At 41.2% G+C, this 19,105-nt stretch overlaps 1 protein-coding gene across 1 annotated transcript in view; it reads left to right on the top strand.

The window, feature by feature from the left end:
- The window catches only part of Impg2 (interphotoreceptor matrix proteoglycan 2), a 99,537-nt gene that overhangs the window by 19,282 nt on the left and 61,150 nt on the right, over nt 1-19,105 (top strand). The window contains 6 exon segments of the mRNA NM_139088.3: nt 6,228-6,394; nt 9,151-9,182; nt 9,273-9,296; nt 11,809-11,858; nt 13,144-13,211; nt 18,474-18,635. Coding sequence (NP_620788.2) covers nt 6,228-6,394; nt 9,151-9,182; nt 9,273-9,296; nt 11,809-11,858; nt 13,144-13,211; nt 18,474-18,635 — 503 coding nt within the window.

The following is a 19,105-nucleotide window of genomic DNA, read 5'->3' as shown; positions in this document are numbered from 1 at the left end:
TAGCTGGATCCTCAGGCAGTTCAATGTCCAATTTTCTGAGGAACCTCCAGACTGATTTCCAGAATGGTTTTACCAGTCTGCAATCCCACCAACAATGGAGGAGTGTTCCTCTTTCTCCTCATCCTCGCCAGCATCTGCTGTCACCTGAGTTTTTGATCTTAGCCATTCTCACTGGTGTGAGGTGAAATCTCAGGGTTGTTTTGATTTGCATTTCCCTTATGACTAAAGATGTTGAACATTTCTTTAGGTGTTTCTCAGCCATTCGGCATTCCTCAGCTGTGAATTCTTTGTTTAGCTCTGAACCCCATTTTTTAATAGGGTTATTTGTTTCCCTGCAGTCTAACTTCTTGAGTTCTTTGTATATTTTGGATATAAGGCCTCTATCTGTTGTAGGATTGGTAAAGATCTTTTCCCAATCTGTTGGTTGCCGTTTTGTCCTAACCACAGTGTCCTTTGCCTTACAGAAGCTTTGCAGTTTTATGAGATCCCATTTGTCGATTCTTGATCTTAGAGCATAAGCCATTGGTGTTTTGTTCAGGAAATTTTTTCCAGTGCCCATGTGTTCCAGATGCTTCCCTAGTTTTTCTTCTATTAGTTTGAGTGTGTCTGGTTTGATGTGGAGGTCCTTGATCCACTTGGACTTAAGCTTTGTACAGGGTGATAAGCATGGATCGATCTGCATTCTTCTACATGTTGCCCTCCAGTTGAACCAGCACCATTTGCTGAAAATGCTATCTTTTTTCCATTGGATGGTTTTGGCTCCTTGGTCAAAAATCAAGTGACCATAGGTGTGTGGGTTCATTTCTGGGTCTTCAATTCTATTCCATTGGTCTATCTGTCTGTCTCTGTACCAATACCATGCAGTTTTTATCACTATTGCTCTGTAATAGTGCTTGAGTTCAGGGATAGTGATTCCCCCTGAAGTCCTTTTATTGTTGAGGATAGCTTTAGCTATCCTGGGTTTTTTGTTATTCCAGATGAATTTGCAAATTGTTCTGTCTAACTCTTTGAAGAATTGGATTGGTATTTTGATGGGGATTGCATTGAATCTGTAGATTGCTTTTGGTAAAATGGCCATTTTTACTATATTAATCCTGCCAATCCATGAGCATGGGAGATCTTTCCATCTTCTGAGGTCTTCTTCAATTTCTTTCCTCAGTGTCTTGAAGTTCTTATTGTACAGATCTTTTACTTGCTTGGTTAAAGTCACACCGAGGTACTTTATATTATTTGGGTCTATTATGAAGGGTGTCGTTTCCCTAATTTCTTTCTCGGCTTGTTTCTCTTTTGTATAGAGGAAGGCAACTGATTTATTTGAGTTAATTTTATACCCAGCCACTTTGCTGAAGTTGTTTATCAGCTTTAGTAGTTCTCTGGTGGAACTTTTGGGATCACTTAAATATACTATCATATCATCTGCAAATAGTGATATTTTGACCTCTTCTTTTCCGATCTGTATCCCCTTGATCTCCTTTTGTTGTCTGATTGCTCTGGCTAGAACTTCAAGAACTATATTGAATAAGTAGGGAGAGAGTGGGCAGCCTTGTCTAGTCCCTGATTTTAGTGGGATTGCTTCAAGTTTCTCTCCATTTAGTTTAATGTTAGCAACTGGTTTGCTGTATATGGCTTTTACTATGTTTAGGTATGGGCCTTGAATTCCTATTCTTTCCAGGACTTTTATCATGAAGGGGTGTTGAATTTTGTCAAATGCTTTCTCAGCATCTAATGAAATGATCATGTGGTTCTGTTCTTTCAGTTTGTTTATATAATGGATCACGTTGATGGTTTTCCGTATATTAAACCATCCCTGCATGCCTGGGATGAAGCCTACTTGATCATGGTGGATGATTGTTTTGATGTGCTCTTGAATTCGGTTTGCCAGAATTTTATTGAGTATTTTTGCGTCAATATTCATAAGGGAAATTGGTCTGAAGTTCTCTTTCTTTGTTGTGTCTTTGTGTGGTTTAGGTATAAGAGTAATTGTGGCTTCGTAGAAGGAATTCGGTAGTGCTCCATCTGTTTCAATTTTGTGGAATAGTTTGGATAATATTGGTATGAGGTCTTCTATGAAGGTTTGAGAGAATTCTGCAGTAAACCCGTCTGGACCTGGGCTCTTTTTGGTTGGGAGACCTTTAATGACTGCTTCTATTTCCTTAGGAGTTATGGGGTTGTTTAACTGGTTTATCTGTTCCTGATTTAACTTCGATGCCTGGTATCTGTCTAGGAAATTGTCCATTTCCTGAAGATTTTCAAGTTTTGTTGAATGTAGGTTTTTATAGTAAGATCTGATGATTTTTTTAATTTCCTCTGAATCTGTAGTTATGTCTCCCTTTTCATTTCTGATTTTGTTAATTTGGACGCACTCTCTGTGTCCTCTCGTTAGTCTGGCTAAGGGTTTATCTATCTTGTTGATTTTCTCAAAGAACCAACTTTTGGTTCTGTTGATTCTTTCTATGGTCCTTTTTGTTTCTACTTGGTTGATTTCAGCTCTGTGTTTGATTATTTCCTGCCTTCTACTCCTCCTGGGTGTATTTGCTTCTTTTTGTTCTAGAGCTTTTAGGTGTGCTGTCAAGCTGCCTACATATGCTCTTTCCTGTTTCTTTCTGCAGGCACTCAGCGCTATGAGTTTTCCTCTTAGCACAGCTTTCATTGTGTCCCATAAGTTTGGGTATGTTGTATCTTCATTTTCATTAAATTCTAAAAAGTTTTTAATTTCTTTCTTTATTTCTTCCTTGACCAGGTTATCATTGCGTAGAGCATTGTTCAATTTCCACGTATATGTGGGCATTCTTCCCTTATTGTTATTGAAGACCAGTTTTAGGCCGTGGTGGTCCGATAGCACGCATGGGATTATTTCTATCTTTCTGTACCTGTTGAGGCCCGTTTTTTGACCAATTATATGGTCAATTTTGGAGAAAGTACCATGAGGAGCTGAGAAGAAGGTATATCCTTTTGCTTTAGGATAGAATGTTCTATAAATATCCGTTAAGTCCATTTGGCTCATGACTTCTCTTAGTCTGTCGACATCACTGTTTAATTTCTGTTTCCATGATCTGTCCATTGATGAGAGTGGTGTGTTGAAATCTCCCACTATTATTGTGTGAGGTGCAATGTGTGCTTTGAGCTTTAGTAAGGTTTCTTTTACGTATGTAGGTGCCCTTGTATTTGGGGCATAGATATTTAGGATTGAGAGTTTATCTTGGTGGATTTTTCCTTTGGTGAATATGAAGTGTCCTTCCTTATCTTTTTTGATGACTTTTAGTTGAAAATTGATTTTATTTGATATTAGAATGGCTACTCCAGGTTGCTTCTTCCGACCATTTGCTTGGAAAGTTGTTTTCCAGCCTTTCACTCTGAGGTAGTGTCTGTCTTTGTCTCTGAGGTGTGTTTCCTGTAGGCAGCAGAATGCAGGGTCCTCGTTGTGTATCCAGTTTGTTAATCTATGTCTTTTTATTGGGGAGTTGAGGCCATTGATATTGAGAAATATTAAGGAATAGTGATTATTGCTTCCCGTTATATTTATATTTGGATGTGAGGTTATGTTTGTGTGCTTTCATTCTCTTTGTTTTGTTGCCAAGACGATTAGTTTCTTGCTTCTTCTAGGGTATAGCTTGCCTCCTTATGTTGGGCTTTACCATTTATTATCCTTTGTAGTGCTGGACTTGTGGAAAGATATTGTGTAAATTTGGTTTTGTCATGGAATATCTTGGTTTCTCCATCAATGTTAATTGAGAGTTTTGCTGGATACAGTAACCTGGGCTGGCATTTGTGTTCTCTTAGGGTCTGTATAACATTAGTCCAGGATCTTCTGGCCTTCATAGTTTCTGGCGAGAAGTCTGGTGTGATTCTGATAGGTCTCCCTTTATATGTTACTTGACCTTTTTCCCTTACTGCTTTTAATATTCTTTCTTTATTTTGTGCGTTTGGTGTTTTGACAATTATGTGACGGGAGGTGTTTCTTTTCTGGTCCAATCTATTTGGAGTTCTGTAGGCTTCTTGTATGTCTATGGGTATCTCTTTTTTTAGGTTAGGGAAGTTTTCTTCTATGATTTTGTTGAAGATATTTACTGGTCCTTTGAGCTGGGAGTCTTCACTCTCTTCTATACCTATTATCCTTAGGTTTGATCTTCTCATTGAGTCCTGGATTTCCTGTATGTTTTGGACCAGTAGCTTTTTCCGCTTTACATTATCTTTGACAGTTGAGTCAATGATTTCTATGGAATCTTCTGCTCCTGAGATTCTCTCTTCCATCTCTTGTATTCTGTTGGTGAAGCTTGTATCTACAGCTCCTTGTCTCTTCTTTTGGTTTTCTATATCCAGGGTTGTTTCCATGTGTTCTTTCTTGATTGCTTCTATTTCCATTTTTAATTCCTTCAACTGTTTGATTGTGTTTTCCTGGAATTCTTTCAGGGATTTTTGCGTCTCCTCTCTATGGGCTTCTACTTGTTTATTTATGTTTTCCTGGAATTCTTTCAGGGATTTTTGTGTCTCCTCTCTATGGGCTTCTACTTGTTTATTTATGTTTTCCTGGAATTCTTTCAGGGATTTTTTCGATTCTTTCAGGCATTTTTGCGATTCCTCTCTGTAGGCTTCTACTTGTTCTCTAAGGGAGTTCTTCACGTCTTTCTTGAAGTCCTCCAGCATCATGATTAAAAATGATTTTGGAACTAGATCTTGCTTTTCTGGTGAGTTTGGATATTCCATGTTTGTTTTGATGGGAGAATTGGGCTCCGATGGTGCCATGTAGTCTTGGTTTCTGTTGCTTGGGTTCCTGCGCTTGCCTCTCGCCATCAGATTATCTCTAGTGTTACTTTGTTCTGCTATTTCTGACAGTGGCTAGACTGTCCTATAAGCCTGTGTGTCAGGAGTGCTGTAGACCTGTTTTCCTGTCTTTCAGTCAGTTATGGGGACAGAGTGTTCTGCTTTCCGGCGTGTGGTTTTTCCTCTCTACAGGTCTTCAGCTGTTCCTGTGGGCCTGTGTCTTGAGTTCACCAGGCAGCTTTCTTGCAGCAGAAAATTTGGTCTTACCTGTGGTCCCGAGGCTCAAGTTCGCTCGTGGGGTGCTACCCACAGGCTCTCTGCAGCGGCAGCAACCAGGAAGACCTGTGCCGCCGTTTCCGGGAGTTTCAGTGCACCAGGGTTCCAGATGGTCTTTGGCTTTTTCCTCTGGCGTCCGAGATGTGTGTGCAGAGAGCAGTCTCTTCTGGTTTCCCAGGCTTGTCTGCCTCTCTGAAGGTTCAGCTCTCCCTCCCACGGGATTTGGGTGCAGAGAACTGTTTATCCGGTCTGTTTCTTTCAGGTTCCGGCGGTGTCTCAGGCAGGGGTCCTGCCGCTCCTGGGCCTTCCCCCACGGGAGCCCAGAGGCCTTATACAGTTTCCTCTTGGGCCAGGGATGTGGGCAGGGGTGAGCAGTGTTGGTGGCCTCTTCCGCTCTGCAGCCTCAGGAGTGCCCACCTGACCAGGCGGTTGGGTCTCTCTCTCACCGGGTCTGGGAGCAGAGAGCTGCTGCGGGCCGGGATCCGCGGGTGTGGGACTTCCGGTAAACACAGAACGTGCCCGGTCCTACAGGAATTCTGCTTCCGTGTGTCCCAAGCTCACCAGGCAGCTTTCTTGCAGCAGAAAAGTTCGTCTTACCTGTGGTCCCGGGGCTCAAGTTCGCTTGTGGGGTGCTGCCCACGGGCTCTCTGCAGCGGCAGCAACCAGGAAGACCTGTGCCGCCGTTTCCTTTATTTTATTTTTTAACCTGAGTATTTCTTATTTACATTTCGAGTGTTATTCCCTTTCCCGGGTTTACGGGCCAACATCCCCCTAATCCCTCCCCCTCCCCTTCTTTATGGGTATTCCCCTCCCCATCCTCCCCCCATTGCCACCCTCCCCCCAACAATCACGTTCAGTCTTAGCAGGACCCAGGGCTTCCCCTTCCACTGGTGCTCTTACTAGGATATTCAATGCTACCTATGAGGTCAGAGTCCAGGGTCAGTCCATGTATAGTCTTTAGGTAGTGGCTTAGTCCCTGGAAGCTCTGGTTGCTTGGCATTGTTATTCATATGGGGTCTCGAGCCCCTTCAAGCTCGAACAGGACATTTTCTAACTGGCTGTCATTCTCATGACCCTGCCAAAAGGATAGGAAGGTCAAAGTGTTTCAGAAGAGAGGGAGTTGGTGGCTCCATGACTGTCATGGGAACATGTTGGGTTCTTTTCCTAAACACATTCTCTTTACTTTCCAGTGTGCCAGGAAGCCATCTGGGAAGCCTTCAGGACATTTTGGGACCGACTTCCTGGGCGTGAGGAATATCAATACTGGATGAACTTATGTGAGGATGGAGTCACAAGTGTATTTGAAATGGGCACCCAGTTTAGTCAATCTGTGGAACACAGACACTTAATCATGGAGGTAAGTGTAACGGGGAGAGAAGGAACTGTGCATTGTTGTAGGTGTGATTGTGTAGGCTAAAGGCTAAAGGAGGAGAAGGTGAGTTTTAAGGGTTCTGAGTGAGCTGCCCTGTGGAATAGCTTTCTTTTCTATCCCTAGCTCTGGCCTTTGATAATGAATACGGCTACACTTGATCGTAGCCAAAAGGCCGAGGAGCGACTGATAATGAACACTGCTAATCCAAAACAGTGCCAGCCTTGTTTATACATGTAAATGGGTCAAAACAGTATTATGCAAAAATTTAAGGATAAGGATCTGTATGAGTTAAACATTCTTGCCAAATTCATTTACATATTCACTCAAAATGGACCCCAGACATTCTAATTAAGTTAGAGGGTATAGTCCATTCAGCACAGCACATTTAGTGAAGTGTAAATGTGATTTTAATTTAAGATCTCTCTCTCTCTCTCTCTCTCTCTCTCTCTCTCTCTCTCTCTCTGTTGTTACTTGTATGCCGCAGCATACATGTCACTGGCAGAGTACAAGTTCTTGGGAATCACCTTTCTCCTTTCACCTTGTCTTTTGAGGCAAGGTCTCTTTTAATTTTTGCTTTTGTACAAAACATGTGACCTTCTGTCTGATTCTCTTGTTTCTGTCTCCCAGGAATGTTGAGGTTAGAGATGCATACAGCTGTCTGTGGCTTTTTAAACATGAGTTCTTTATTAGCCAGCGTTCTCTAGAGGAACAGAACTGCTAGAATGAATCCACAAATTAAAAGAGGATTTACTAGAGTGCCTTAGAGGCTGTGATCTGGCTAGTCCCACAGTGGTTGTCTCTCAACAGAAAGTCTAAGAATGCCAAGGATGTTCAGTTCAGGCTGGATGTCTCAGCTTGACTCTATGTTGGAATCTCAGAGAAGTAGTTCTAAAAGCAGTGAAAGAATGCTTCAGCAGCAGAATAGATGAATATGCCAGCAAGAGTGAGGGCAAACAGGCAAAAGGCAAGAGCTTCTTTCTTCTATGTCCTTTTATATGGGCTGGAACCAGTGGGTGTGGCCTAGATTTAGGGTGGATTTTCTGACCTCAAATGATCTAGATTTAAGGTGGATCTTCCACCCAGAACTTTTCTAATCAAGAAAAATCACAGACAGATGTGCCCAGCCACTTCAGTTTTAGTTAATTCCAGACATAGCCAAGTTGACAGCCAAGATTAGCTCTCACTGGTGAGTAGACTTTTTAATGTGTTTAACATAAATTCGCCTCATTATTGTGGCATGTCACAGTTCAAGTCACTTGAGTCCAAGTCAAGACACTGCATCCATCTTTCCCGGTCATACTTTTACCTGCTCCATTTTAGCAACTACGATAGTAAGTTACACTGTGTAATCTATGCTTACCAGATCTTGTATCTAATGAATAGTAACCTTATAAGGCACTTTCTATTTTGAAAATAAAGACAATGTGAAAATAAAATTAATTGTGATGGATCTTCAAATCCATAGTCAGTTCTCTTTTCCAAAATGTATTCTTGGCTATGGCTATTGCTCCGCAGTGCGGAGCCTAGTGACCTGTTCAAGGCCCTCTGTTTCATCAGCAGCCCCACAAAAAAAAAAAAAAAAAACCCAAAAAACAAAACAAAACAAAACAAAAACGCTCGAAGCATGTTTTCCTCCTGTGTTTGGGGCTTCCATTTCCAGTCATTATTGATTTTAAAAAATTTCAATGAAGAAAAGAATCATGTATGCACATTTATATCAGTGTTGCATATTTCAAATTGTGTCCAGAATATTGGATCAATTATTATTTTTTGGATCAACTCTTAAAGCAAGAAATAAATAAGGGAGTTCTTAACAGTCTTGTGATGCTACATTAAGTGCGTTTCTTACAAGTGGGATTTTATTTTTAACTTGAAAGTCTAGGAACTAAGCTTTCATGGTCATTTAGTATTAAACCAGTTGTGCGTTGTCTGGCTTGAGTCTAAAATGATAAATGTGATTTGGGTGAGAAGGAGAGGATGTTCAGGGCAGACTGAGGGAGCAACATGAGCCGTGTTTGGAGGGAATGGTTAGGGCCACTGTACTAGAGGGACAGGAGAAGAGGAGAGTGTTAAGAGGCTTGGATTTAGCTCTGTGGATGATGGGAAGTATTTCAGGGTTATAAGGGGATAAGACAAAGGAGCTGGCTTGAAAGCTTGGAATTAAAACTTTACATTTACTTATCATGTATTTATTGTGATAGTGAGAGCAAGAGTGAGAGAGGAGCAGATACAATGGTGCTTTTGTAGGGGGCAGAGAAGGGTGAACTCACTTTCGAAGCGTTCATGTAAACTGCTTGTGGGAAATGTGAATGGTTCAATATTTTGGTGTGAAGTGAAGGAGGGTGGACTGGGTTTTTAATTATAGAAATATTCACCAGCTTTGAGTTAGTAACTGAAAGTATTAAGGTGTCAGATTATCTTGGGAGAGACCATAGAATTAAAAGAGTAGCAAAGTATTTAACTATAAATTATTTAACAATATCTCCGGGTGACTTAGTTTTCTTTCCATTCAGTGGATGAGAAAACTGACCTCTGGCCCCAGAAAGGGTGTAGGCTTTGTGTCTATAACTTGGGAGGAGAAATGGGGACTTGAGACCTTGAGACCACCTTAGTGTTTTGTTGTAGCTTTGTTTCTTTGAAGTAAGAGTACACGGCAACATCAGGGCACATAAGCAGACACAGAATGCTTCTGTGCTTGAACAGTTGTATTAACTCAGGCACTGTGTCTCTGTTCTCACTAGAAATTGACATACACAAAGGAAGCTGAGAGCAGGTAAGTCTTTCCTCCAAATTCAACAGCAGCATTTAGAAGCCATGCAAACTTTCAGCACTTACCCTACTGTCCTTTTCTATTTCCTTTCAGCTCCTGCAAGGATCAGGCCTGTGGGTAAGTCCAAAATGCTGGTCCCCTTGAGGCCATCTCTGTCCCCAGAATACCACCAGGGCAACTGTGCTTGTTCACTGTCTGACCTTACCAGAAGGTAAGGTCACTCATCTCCAGGAAAATTCAATGGATGTCTGCCTTACTGAGGCTAACAGTAAGCTGAGAAGGGTCATCTTAGAGGGGTCAGTTTGTTACATGATGGATGATTGTTTGAATTGCTTTTTTAACTTTATGACTATGCTCCTAAAACAAGAGTGGCACAGGCGTGATTAAACTGTCAGTACACATCTTGGCCAGCCATTAGGTACAGGATGATTTCTGGCTTCTAATTAGTAGTAACATAAGGCAGATTGTAACCATGAGGAATAGTGACTAAAGTTTGAATTTTACTCATTCTCAGAATATCAGTAGTATATACATAAGATGTAGGCAATTACGTAAGACATCACCAATAGGTTCAAAAATAAACTAAACAAGCCAATATCCAGACATCCAACTTCCATGACAAAGTGAAGACACAGTTGGAGTATACACACAGGAGCTTTTGAATAGAACAAGTAGATAGGAAGACAGTAGAACTCTATGGGCTTGGTCATTTGTATGTCTCACGATGCCATGGACACAGATTTGAGTACGTGGCTATTTGGATTACTTTATTGACTTTATGATTATGGCCTTGAAATAAGAATAGTACATCCCTACCCAAAGAGTACACATGGACAGACCCATGGCTCCAGCTGCATATGTAGCAGAGGATGGCCTTGTTGGGCCCAATGGGAGGAGAAGCCCTTGGTCCTGCCTAAGTTGGTTGGGGAGGGGGAACACCCTTATAGAAGAAAGGGGGAGAGAGATGGGATAGGGGGCTTATGGACAGGGAAACCGGGAAAGGGGATAACATTTGAAATGTAAATAAAAATATATCCAATAAAAAAAAAGAATAGTACACCTTTGATCTCTTCCTGTCTGCTACAGCATATCCTTCTGATAATACACTGTTATCACAATATATTTTTTTCCTTTTACATTTTTTCTTGTGAGTAACTCCTTAGCAATGTTCTCTGTTTGTGGAACTTTGATCCTAACGAAAGAGCAGGAGAAACTGTCTCCTCCACATCCACAATGTGTTGGACCCAGAGTGTCTTACTTAGCTTCCCTAGATCTCTCTTTCTCTCTCATTTAAAAATTTAAAAAAATTTATTTATGTATATGAGTATAGGTCTGTATGTATATCTGCACATCAGAAGAGGACATTGGGTCCCATGGGACTGCAGTTATAGACAGTTATGAGCTGTCAGATGGGTTCTGGGAATTGAATTCAGGACCTTGAAAGAACAGCCATTGCTCTTAAACACTGAACCATCTCTCCAGCCATTTTATATTTAATTTTCAAGTAGTACAACATTATTTATTTATTTATTTATTTATTTATTTATTTATTTATTTTTATTTATTGTTTTTTGAGATAGATTTTCTCTGTGTAGCCTTGGCTGTCTTAGAACTCACTCTGTAGACCAGGCTGGCCTCGAACTCACAGATATCTACCTAGTGGGCTCTCAGGTTGTAGATAACATGCCTCTGCTTCACCTTCTAGTCTAGGTTCAATCACAAATGCCTCACTTATCATCATAAATCCTAATATTCCCTTAAATCTTACATTGCGTGCTCCAATTGCAGACAGAAACCACAGTACCTAGCTAATGGCATGCTGTAGAGTGAGCCCAGGGCTCCACAGATGCTAAGCAAGAACTCTGACAATTGGATTATACCCCTAGTTCTGCAAAAATGTCCTTTTAAAGCTCTTAGACATTGGAGATAGAGAAGGATAGGTCAGGCAAATCCTTAATCTCATGGGAGTTCATCATTTTTATCTCTTTTCCCTTTCCCTCTAGTTGTAGATGTTCGTATCAAGGCTGGAGCCTAGATACATGACAGGCACACACTGTTCTACTGAACTATGCTCAGCCTGGGGTTTAGATTCTTAATTCTCTGTTGATGAACAAATACACCCTTCTGTGACCCAAATGCCCATAATTGTCCTGTCCAGTCTGAGACAGCCATTAGCCACATGTGAGCACGGAATACCTAAAATATGGCTGCTGTGAATAAGGAACTGAATTCCCAGCTGTTTAATTTCAATCAATTTAAATATTGGACTGTGCAATGCTTCTGCACTGACAATGCATTCTAGAGGATTAAGGGGGTGGCAGAGGCAAAGTAGGCAGATAGAGTAGTTTCACATGATGATTTGAACTGAAGACGAAGAAAACAGGTGGGCGATGAGTTATAAGTAGGAAGGTTCTTGGTATAGGGTAGATACGCTGATGAGCCTTCAATAAATACAAAGTAAGTAAATTATGAAGTTATATTATTCTTGACTATACAACTTGGCATGTTGGCCCAGAAACCTTTATTTGGTGGTCTAAGGAGTTCCTTTGGGGCCCCAAGTTCCAAAGTTCATAATACTTATTTTCCCAGGTTTCTGGACTTTTTAATAGCTGCATTTTTTCCCCTCTAGACCTGAGTTGTCATCTCCAGTTCCTATTGGCGAGACCTCAACATTGGCAGGTAAAGCTTTTTTCCTTTATTCACTTTTATTTCTTAGTAACGGAAGATTTTTCAAGCAAGTATAAATTTTCAGTTCATATTTTTCAAATACTTTTTCTATTTATATATTGTTTAAGACACAACAATTATTTTTCACTTGGTTTATGATATTATGCAGCGGGTTCTTTAAAATTCAGAACACAGCTTAATACAGGAGTGTGACAAAATGAATTGCTTTAAGACAGACACTTCAGCTGAGGTAGGACATTTGGTTTGTCACTTTATTACTTGTAACCTGGACTTTCCCAGGATAAGGATTCTCTGACACAGTCTAGAGTGAGAATGTGTTCCTTTGAGCCTGTATTGATTTATAAGTTTAAAAGGTTTTAATTTTTAAAACTTTAATATCCCCCCTCTGTATTCCTGTCTAAATATCATGCATATATGTGTGCCTGGGAGGCCAGAAGAGGGCATCGTATCAAAGACAGTGTCAGATCCCCTGGAGTGGGAATTACAGGCTGACACGCTGGCACGTGTGCTAAGAACCTCACTGGGTTCCTCTGAAAGAGTGTGAAGTGTTCCTAACTGTTGATCCATTTCTCTAGCCCCGAGTTCTGCATTTCATGTAAATTAGTCACTTCTTCTCTTCCTGTCTCCTGTCTCATCCTTTTTCCATTCCTCTCTTCTTTCCTTTTGCTAAAGATTGAACCCAAAGACATCTTTCAGTTAGGGAGGCTCTCTACCAAGGGTTACACTGAAATATATTTGTAAAAAGTATAACTTCTTTATGTTAGAAATTTTGAGCACATACAAGATAGAATAGCACGAAGTGGGCTCATTTCAGCATTTCAGTGGTCGTTAAATAATGGCCAAGCAACTATTGCACAGGTCTCGTATAGCTGAGCACTTCAGTGTCTGTTCCCTTTATTTGATCGCTCCCTAGGAATAGAAACTTCCTCCTTGAATCTTAGCATCTATATCAGAGCCTTACAAACTCAAAAAAAAAAAAAAAGGAAAGGAAAAAAGAAGAATAAGAATAAGAATAAGAATAAGAATAAGAAGAAGAAGAAGAAGAAGAAGAAGAAGAAGAAGAAGAAGAAGAAGAAGAAGAAGCCACCTGTTCAGTCAGTCATAGTTATTGAGACTCCAGGAGAGCAAATGTCTCTTGAGTTTATATCTAAAAAAGCCTTCAGAATAAAAAAGCAAAGGTCTTGTAAGGATGACCTTTGAAGTACGTCTTTGCATCCTGACGTGAATTCGGGCTTACTCAAGGACTAATGTCACGTGCATTTTGGATTCTGCTTAGGTGCTGTCTCCAGTGCTTCCTATCCAGGGGCGGCCTCAGAGAGAAGCGCGGCATCACCACAGGAGAGTGTAAGTCACGCTCTCTCCCGTTGCTTTCTAACGAGGAGCATGGGAGATACCAGAGTTAACATTCCATTTCTGGACTGCACAGGACTTCACATGGTCTGAAAATAACCATGAATTCTAAATCCAGTACATTCAGAAACCTGATATCCTCTGGAAGAGCTGAACAGGTCTGTCATAGTGGTAATGTTTTGATAGAGGATTTCCAGAAAACTCTCGTGCTGATAAACCCTTGACTTTCTAACCCAGGAGACCGGGCCTTAACTTTTTTAGAGAGAAAGGAAATGGATTCTATGCAGTTTAAAATTTAAGAAGCCATCACACCCTTTAAGCACACAATTATTACCAGGGACTTGTTTTTTAAACAGCAGTAAAATCTACAGATGAGGGTCCACTACAAAAAAAAAATTACAGGAAGTGCAGAGGTAGACCCTGCCCAGGCATATGGAAGCATTTTATTAAAAGTTATGTTACATTATGGCCTGGGAGGTAGCACAGCAGAGGGAACACTGAAAGTGCAGAAGCAAGGAATGGAGTTCAAATCATAGCCTCCACATAGAAAGCAGACAAACATGGCAGCCCATGTTATCTCATCTAAAACCAGACGGGCATGGCAGCCCACCTACCTGTATCACTCACTCTCATCCTTGCAAGCCTGTCTCTATGACCCACAAAGAAGGCCAGGCAAGCATGGTAGCCTGCCTTTATCACCCACATAGAAGGCCAGGCAGGCAGAGTAGCCCCCATGCATCACCATCACAGAGAAAACAGGTAGCTAGGCAGCCCACCCTTATCTCAGAGCTCACCTGGCTCCTAAGCTGGGAGCTGTTGAAGCTGAATCTGTGAATTCTGGCTTTGGTCAAAACACTTGCTTCAGTAAGAAAAGTAGAAAGTAGTTGAGGAAGACACCTGTCATCAAGCTCTATCTCCCTATACATATGCATAGCAACCTTTACACACACACACACACACACACACACACACACACACACACACACACACGCATGCTGCATACACTTATGCACCCAACTTTTTTCTTTTCTTTTTTTTTTTTTTTGGTTCTTTTTTTCGGAGCTGGGGACCGAACCCAGGGCCTTGCGCTTCCTAGGTAAGCACTCTACCACTGAGCTAAATCCCCAGCCCCCACCCAACTTTTTTCTAAAATCTGAACTTAAAAACAATTAAGGACACACTGTATCATGACTTATTTATTAAGTAAACTATGAAGATATTTTTCAGAAAGGTGAGGTTTGGTCACTTTGCATTCTCCTTTCTTAGCATGGACATTGTAACTTGCTGAGATCTGCTCAGCTATGGCAGGGATGGCATGACATGGTCATGGTTCCCACTCTTGGGACAGAACCAACAGACCTCCAGGAGCCAGGAGTGTTGATGGTTGCTATGGGCATAAGGGATTATATCTATATCTATATCTATATCTATATCTATATCTATATCTATATCTATATATATATCTTTATGTTCCTCCTTTGAGGAAAATCCTCTCTGCCAAGGTTAATGACTCCATGATACTCAGAAACAGTAGGAGTCTGGGAGGTGAGGGTATGTTTAATGTCTCAGCAAAATGGCAAAATGCTGTGACCTTCATGACAGTCCTTAAGGCTGTGGGAAAGAATGCCTAAAACATGAATTCAAAAATATATAATATATCAACTACTCAAAATACAAGAATGCAATATGAATTGTATAAGGAGCTCCACAGATCTAAAGGAACAGAGGCAGCTGCACTGAGCCAGCTTGTCAGGAAGACATTAAAGAAGAAGATAGAGGAATTTAGGGTGTGGTGATTGCAGAGCAAGATCCCACCCAGCTAAGTTTTTGTTGTTGTTTGTTTATGCATACAAAGACAGGCAGATTCTTGAGTTCAAGGTCAGCCTAGGACAGAGGAAGTATAGGTCTAGGCCCAGGCTTGATAGAGATGGTAATTTCAGGGTGGCAACCCACCTAGTTGTCTTTTTGTCTGTGCTTGCGGACTCTTTCTAAGAAACCAGGGGTTAGGGTCATAGGATGCAGATTCCTAGGCTAAACAAAAGGAAATATATACATAAAAGAGAACTGCAAGAGATGAGCTATCCAGAGAGATTTTTTTAGAATGGCAAGAGAGAGCTATCTAGAGCACAACACACACACACACACACACACACACACACACACACACACACACACACACACACAGAGAGAGAGAGAGAGAGAGAGAGAGAGAGAGAGAGAGAGAGAGAGAGAGAGAGATAGAGAGCTAAGAAGCTGTCTCAAGCAGTACATAGGCCATCAGCTTGGACCCACAATTTGACTTTGAGTCATTTGTTTTGCCACTCTCAAACACCTCTTCTCTCAGAACTTCTCTCCAAGCTGGGGCTAGTCCTTGGCATTAACTAATATGAAGTCAGGTGGCAGAATTCCATTTTTGCCTCCCTCCCTCCCTCCCCAGTCACTTAATAAGAGTGGTAATGTGTGCATGTGTGTTTATATGTGTGTGTGTGTTTTATGTTCATGAATGTGAAGGTGCCTATGGAGCCAGACCAGGCATCGGGTCCCTGGGAGTGGAAATGGTTGTGAGCTCTCACCATGGGTGCTGGGAACTGGCCTCACTCCTCTGCAAATGCTCTTAACTGCTGATCCATCTCTTGAGCCCCAAGATGAAATGTAATAAACAAAACGGCAGTCTTGTGTAAAATTCCATGTGACTTTTTTGTTGGTAGAAGTATTATTATTACTGACAGCCCCGCGTTCTTATAGGGAAATACCCAATGTAATAAATGGTCATTTAATATTAGACTGCATTAATAAAAAGTAGAGCTACTTTAAGTAGGCGATAGTCCTACCATATTTTAACTAGAACTCAGGTATGGGAACCATGCTCTAAGGTAAAAATTAAGATCACTGGAAGTGTCACGGGGAGAGGAGTCAGCAAAAAGTTAGAGGAACCTTGGTAGCTTCCTGGAATCTATGAAAACCCCTCTGGCTATGATTTACTTGTGAGCCAGAGCACACGACTTTTATTAAAAATGGAAAAGGGGGGCAGTTTGGGTTTTAGGGTAAGACTTTTCCATCTGTGATGATGGCTTTTTGGAAGCATAGGGGACCGCACCGAAGAGCATGTCTGTTTCTTATGATAGCTCTTTCAGCCAAGGGGGACAGCCTTTTGTCAGGGATATGGGAGAGACAATTCCAGCACCAGGAGGAATGGGGCTGGTAGTCTTTGGGCTTATTTCCTATTCTGAAACTCTGTAACCTATTCTGTTACATGAGCCACACGATGATGCAATGAAAGTGCTCTATTCTCAGTTCTGCTGTTGGCCCTCTCTGCACCTACAGGCTGCTCACGTATCCTTCCCGTGTTTCTATATGTACAATAGAGGCGCTTGGCAGAAGTGTGCCCAGTTACATGTGACGCACACAGCAACCATTACTGCAGTGTTCTAGCAGTAACGGTAGAATTCCCTCATTCCTTCTAGATTTATTAAGTGAACTTCTAAAAGAAACTGTTATTACTCTCATTTATTCAGTCTTTTATTCCTATGAATGGATTTATGGACATTTTGTTCCTTGGATTATAACCTAATACTAATTTTGTTGTCCAAGTTATGTTAGATTTGGCCACTGAAAGACCTGGAATGTTTCTTTTTCTTTTTTTCTTTTTGAGACAGCATCTAGGGCTTTGACTCTAGATCTACACAGTCTTGGAACTCACTACACAGCTCAGGCTGACCTTGAACTCTTAGTCATTCTCCATTGGCTCATACTGTGTGTGTGTATGTGTGTGTGTGTGTGTGTGTGTGTGTGTGCGTATGTGTGTGTGTGTGTGGTATAGTGTATATGTAGTGTGTGTGTGGTGTGTATATATAGTGTGTATTTATGTGTGTTGTGTGTATATGTGTGAGTGTGTGTGTGCACTATATATGTAATGTGTATTTGTGTGTGGTGTGTGTATACACGTGTGTGTGGTGTGTATATATAGTGTGTATTTATGTGTGTTTTGTGTATATGTGTGAGTGTGTGTGTATGCATGGTGTGTATATATAGTGTGTATTTATGTGTGTTGTGTGTTTATGTGTGTGAGTGTGTCTGTGTGTGGTATGTACATGTAGCATGTATATGTGAAGTATGTGTGTGTGTGTGTGTGTGTGTGTGTGAGAGAGAGAGAGAGAGAGAGAGAGAGAGAGAGAGAGAGAGAGAAACTTTTGGGATTGAATGCAGGGCCTTGAACATACTAGTTAACTGCTCCCCAACCTAGACTTAGGTAATATAGAGTACAACAAAAGTTTTGTTGTGGTTTTGACCAATGGCAACTACTGTTCAAGAAATTACCCTTTTTGGGTTTGCAACCCCATAAGAAGAACAACAGTATCAACCAACCAGAGCCCCCCAGAGCTCCCAGGGACTAAACCATCATCCCACGAGTACACAGGGACTAAACCATCATCCCACGAGTACACAGGGATGAACTTACGGCTCCAGCTGCATATGTAGCAGAGGATAGCCTTGTCGGGCATTAATGGGAGGAGAGGCCCTTGGTCCTGTCAAGGCTTAGTGCCCCAGTGTAGGGGAGTGTCAGGATGGGGAGGCGGGAGGGAATGGGTGGGTGGGGGAGCACACACATAGAAGCAGGGAGAGGCGGGATGAGATAACAGGTTTCTGAAAAAGAAAATGGGAAAGGATAGCATTTGAAATGTAAATAAAAAAATCCAATAAAAGGAAAAACTGACCCCTTTTAAAGCTGGTGTAGCTGGTTGGTCATTACAGAACAGTCCAGGTTTTGGAAAAGATTATTACTTTATTCCTTCTACCTGAGTACATGTTTGTGTGGGCAGATTTTTTCATGTTGCATCCATTAAAATAGCATATTGTGATAAACTGAATACAGAAATAAACATGAGAATTCGGCCATCTTGTATTAAGCCAGACAGTCTGTTCAAGAATTTGTATAAACATAAACAATGTCTCTTCCTACTATTTCAGGTTCACAGCATCTGTTGTTGACTTTTGTATGAAATTTGCTTATTCTGTTACATTTTCTTTTTATTTTGGAGACAGGGTGTCACTATATAGCTTTGGCTGGCCCAGAGCTCACTACGTAGACCAGGCTGTCTCGAGTTAGGCTTTCATTTGCTGTGAAGAGACATCATTATTGTATAATTGAAAACTACATAAAAAGTCATCCTTTGATGTAAAACTTTGAGGGTAATCAGTAAATATTTACTGACTGAATGAATAAATACTGGGATTTATTATTCTTTCTAAATTCAGATCAGCAATGAAATTGAGAATGTGACAGAGCAGCCCACACCGCCAGCTGCTGAACAGATAGCTGAATTCAGCATCCAACTTCTGGGGAAGCAGTACAGCGAAGAACTGCGGGATCCCTCCAGCGCCCTCTACCGGCTCCTTGTGGAAGAGTTTATTTCAGAGGTGCGTGATTTTTTTTTTTTTTTTTTTTAAGAAGCTTTTCTTTCTTTCTAACATGTGCATGATAGGAAACAAAACCCACCCATGTGGATGGTTCATTTGATTGGATAACATGGTTATTCTGGGGGATTAAGTCTCTCAAAACGACAACAGTGCTTACGGGTAAGTTGATGATTCAAGCTGACCATCTGCTAGCTTCCGGTTGCCTCTTAGCCATTTCTTCAGAAACTTGTGTGAAAAGTTCAGAGACATAAACTCTCTGCTAGAAACAATATTTTTCTACCCATTAACAGATAAATGTTCTTTGTCACTCACCACCGCCAAAGAAAAGTGAATTCTATGCTTTAATTTCAGCTCATTGATTGATGTTTGGAGAAATGAATGTTTCTGAACAGCTGTGGATTGCTTGTGTGTGTGCGCGTGTGTGCGAGTGTGCATGTGTGCGTGCGTGGTTTGTTTGAGACAGAGTTTCT

Source organism: Rattus norvegicus, chromosome 11 (genome assembly GCF_036323735.1).
Source record: "Rattus norvegicus strain BN/NHsdMcwi chromosome 11, GRCr8, whole genome shotgun sequence".
Lineage (NCBI taxonomy): Eukaryota > Metazoa > Chordata > Mammalia > Rodentia > Muridae > Rattus > Rattus norvegicus.
Note: the sequence above shows the minus strand (reverse complement) of the source record. Positions and strands in the feature narration are given on the sequence as shown.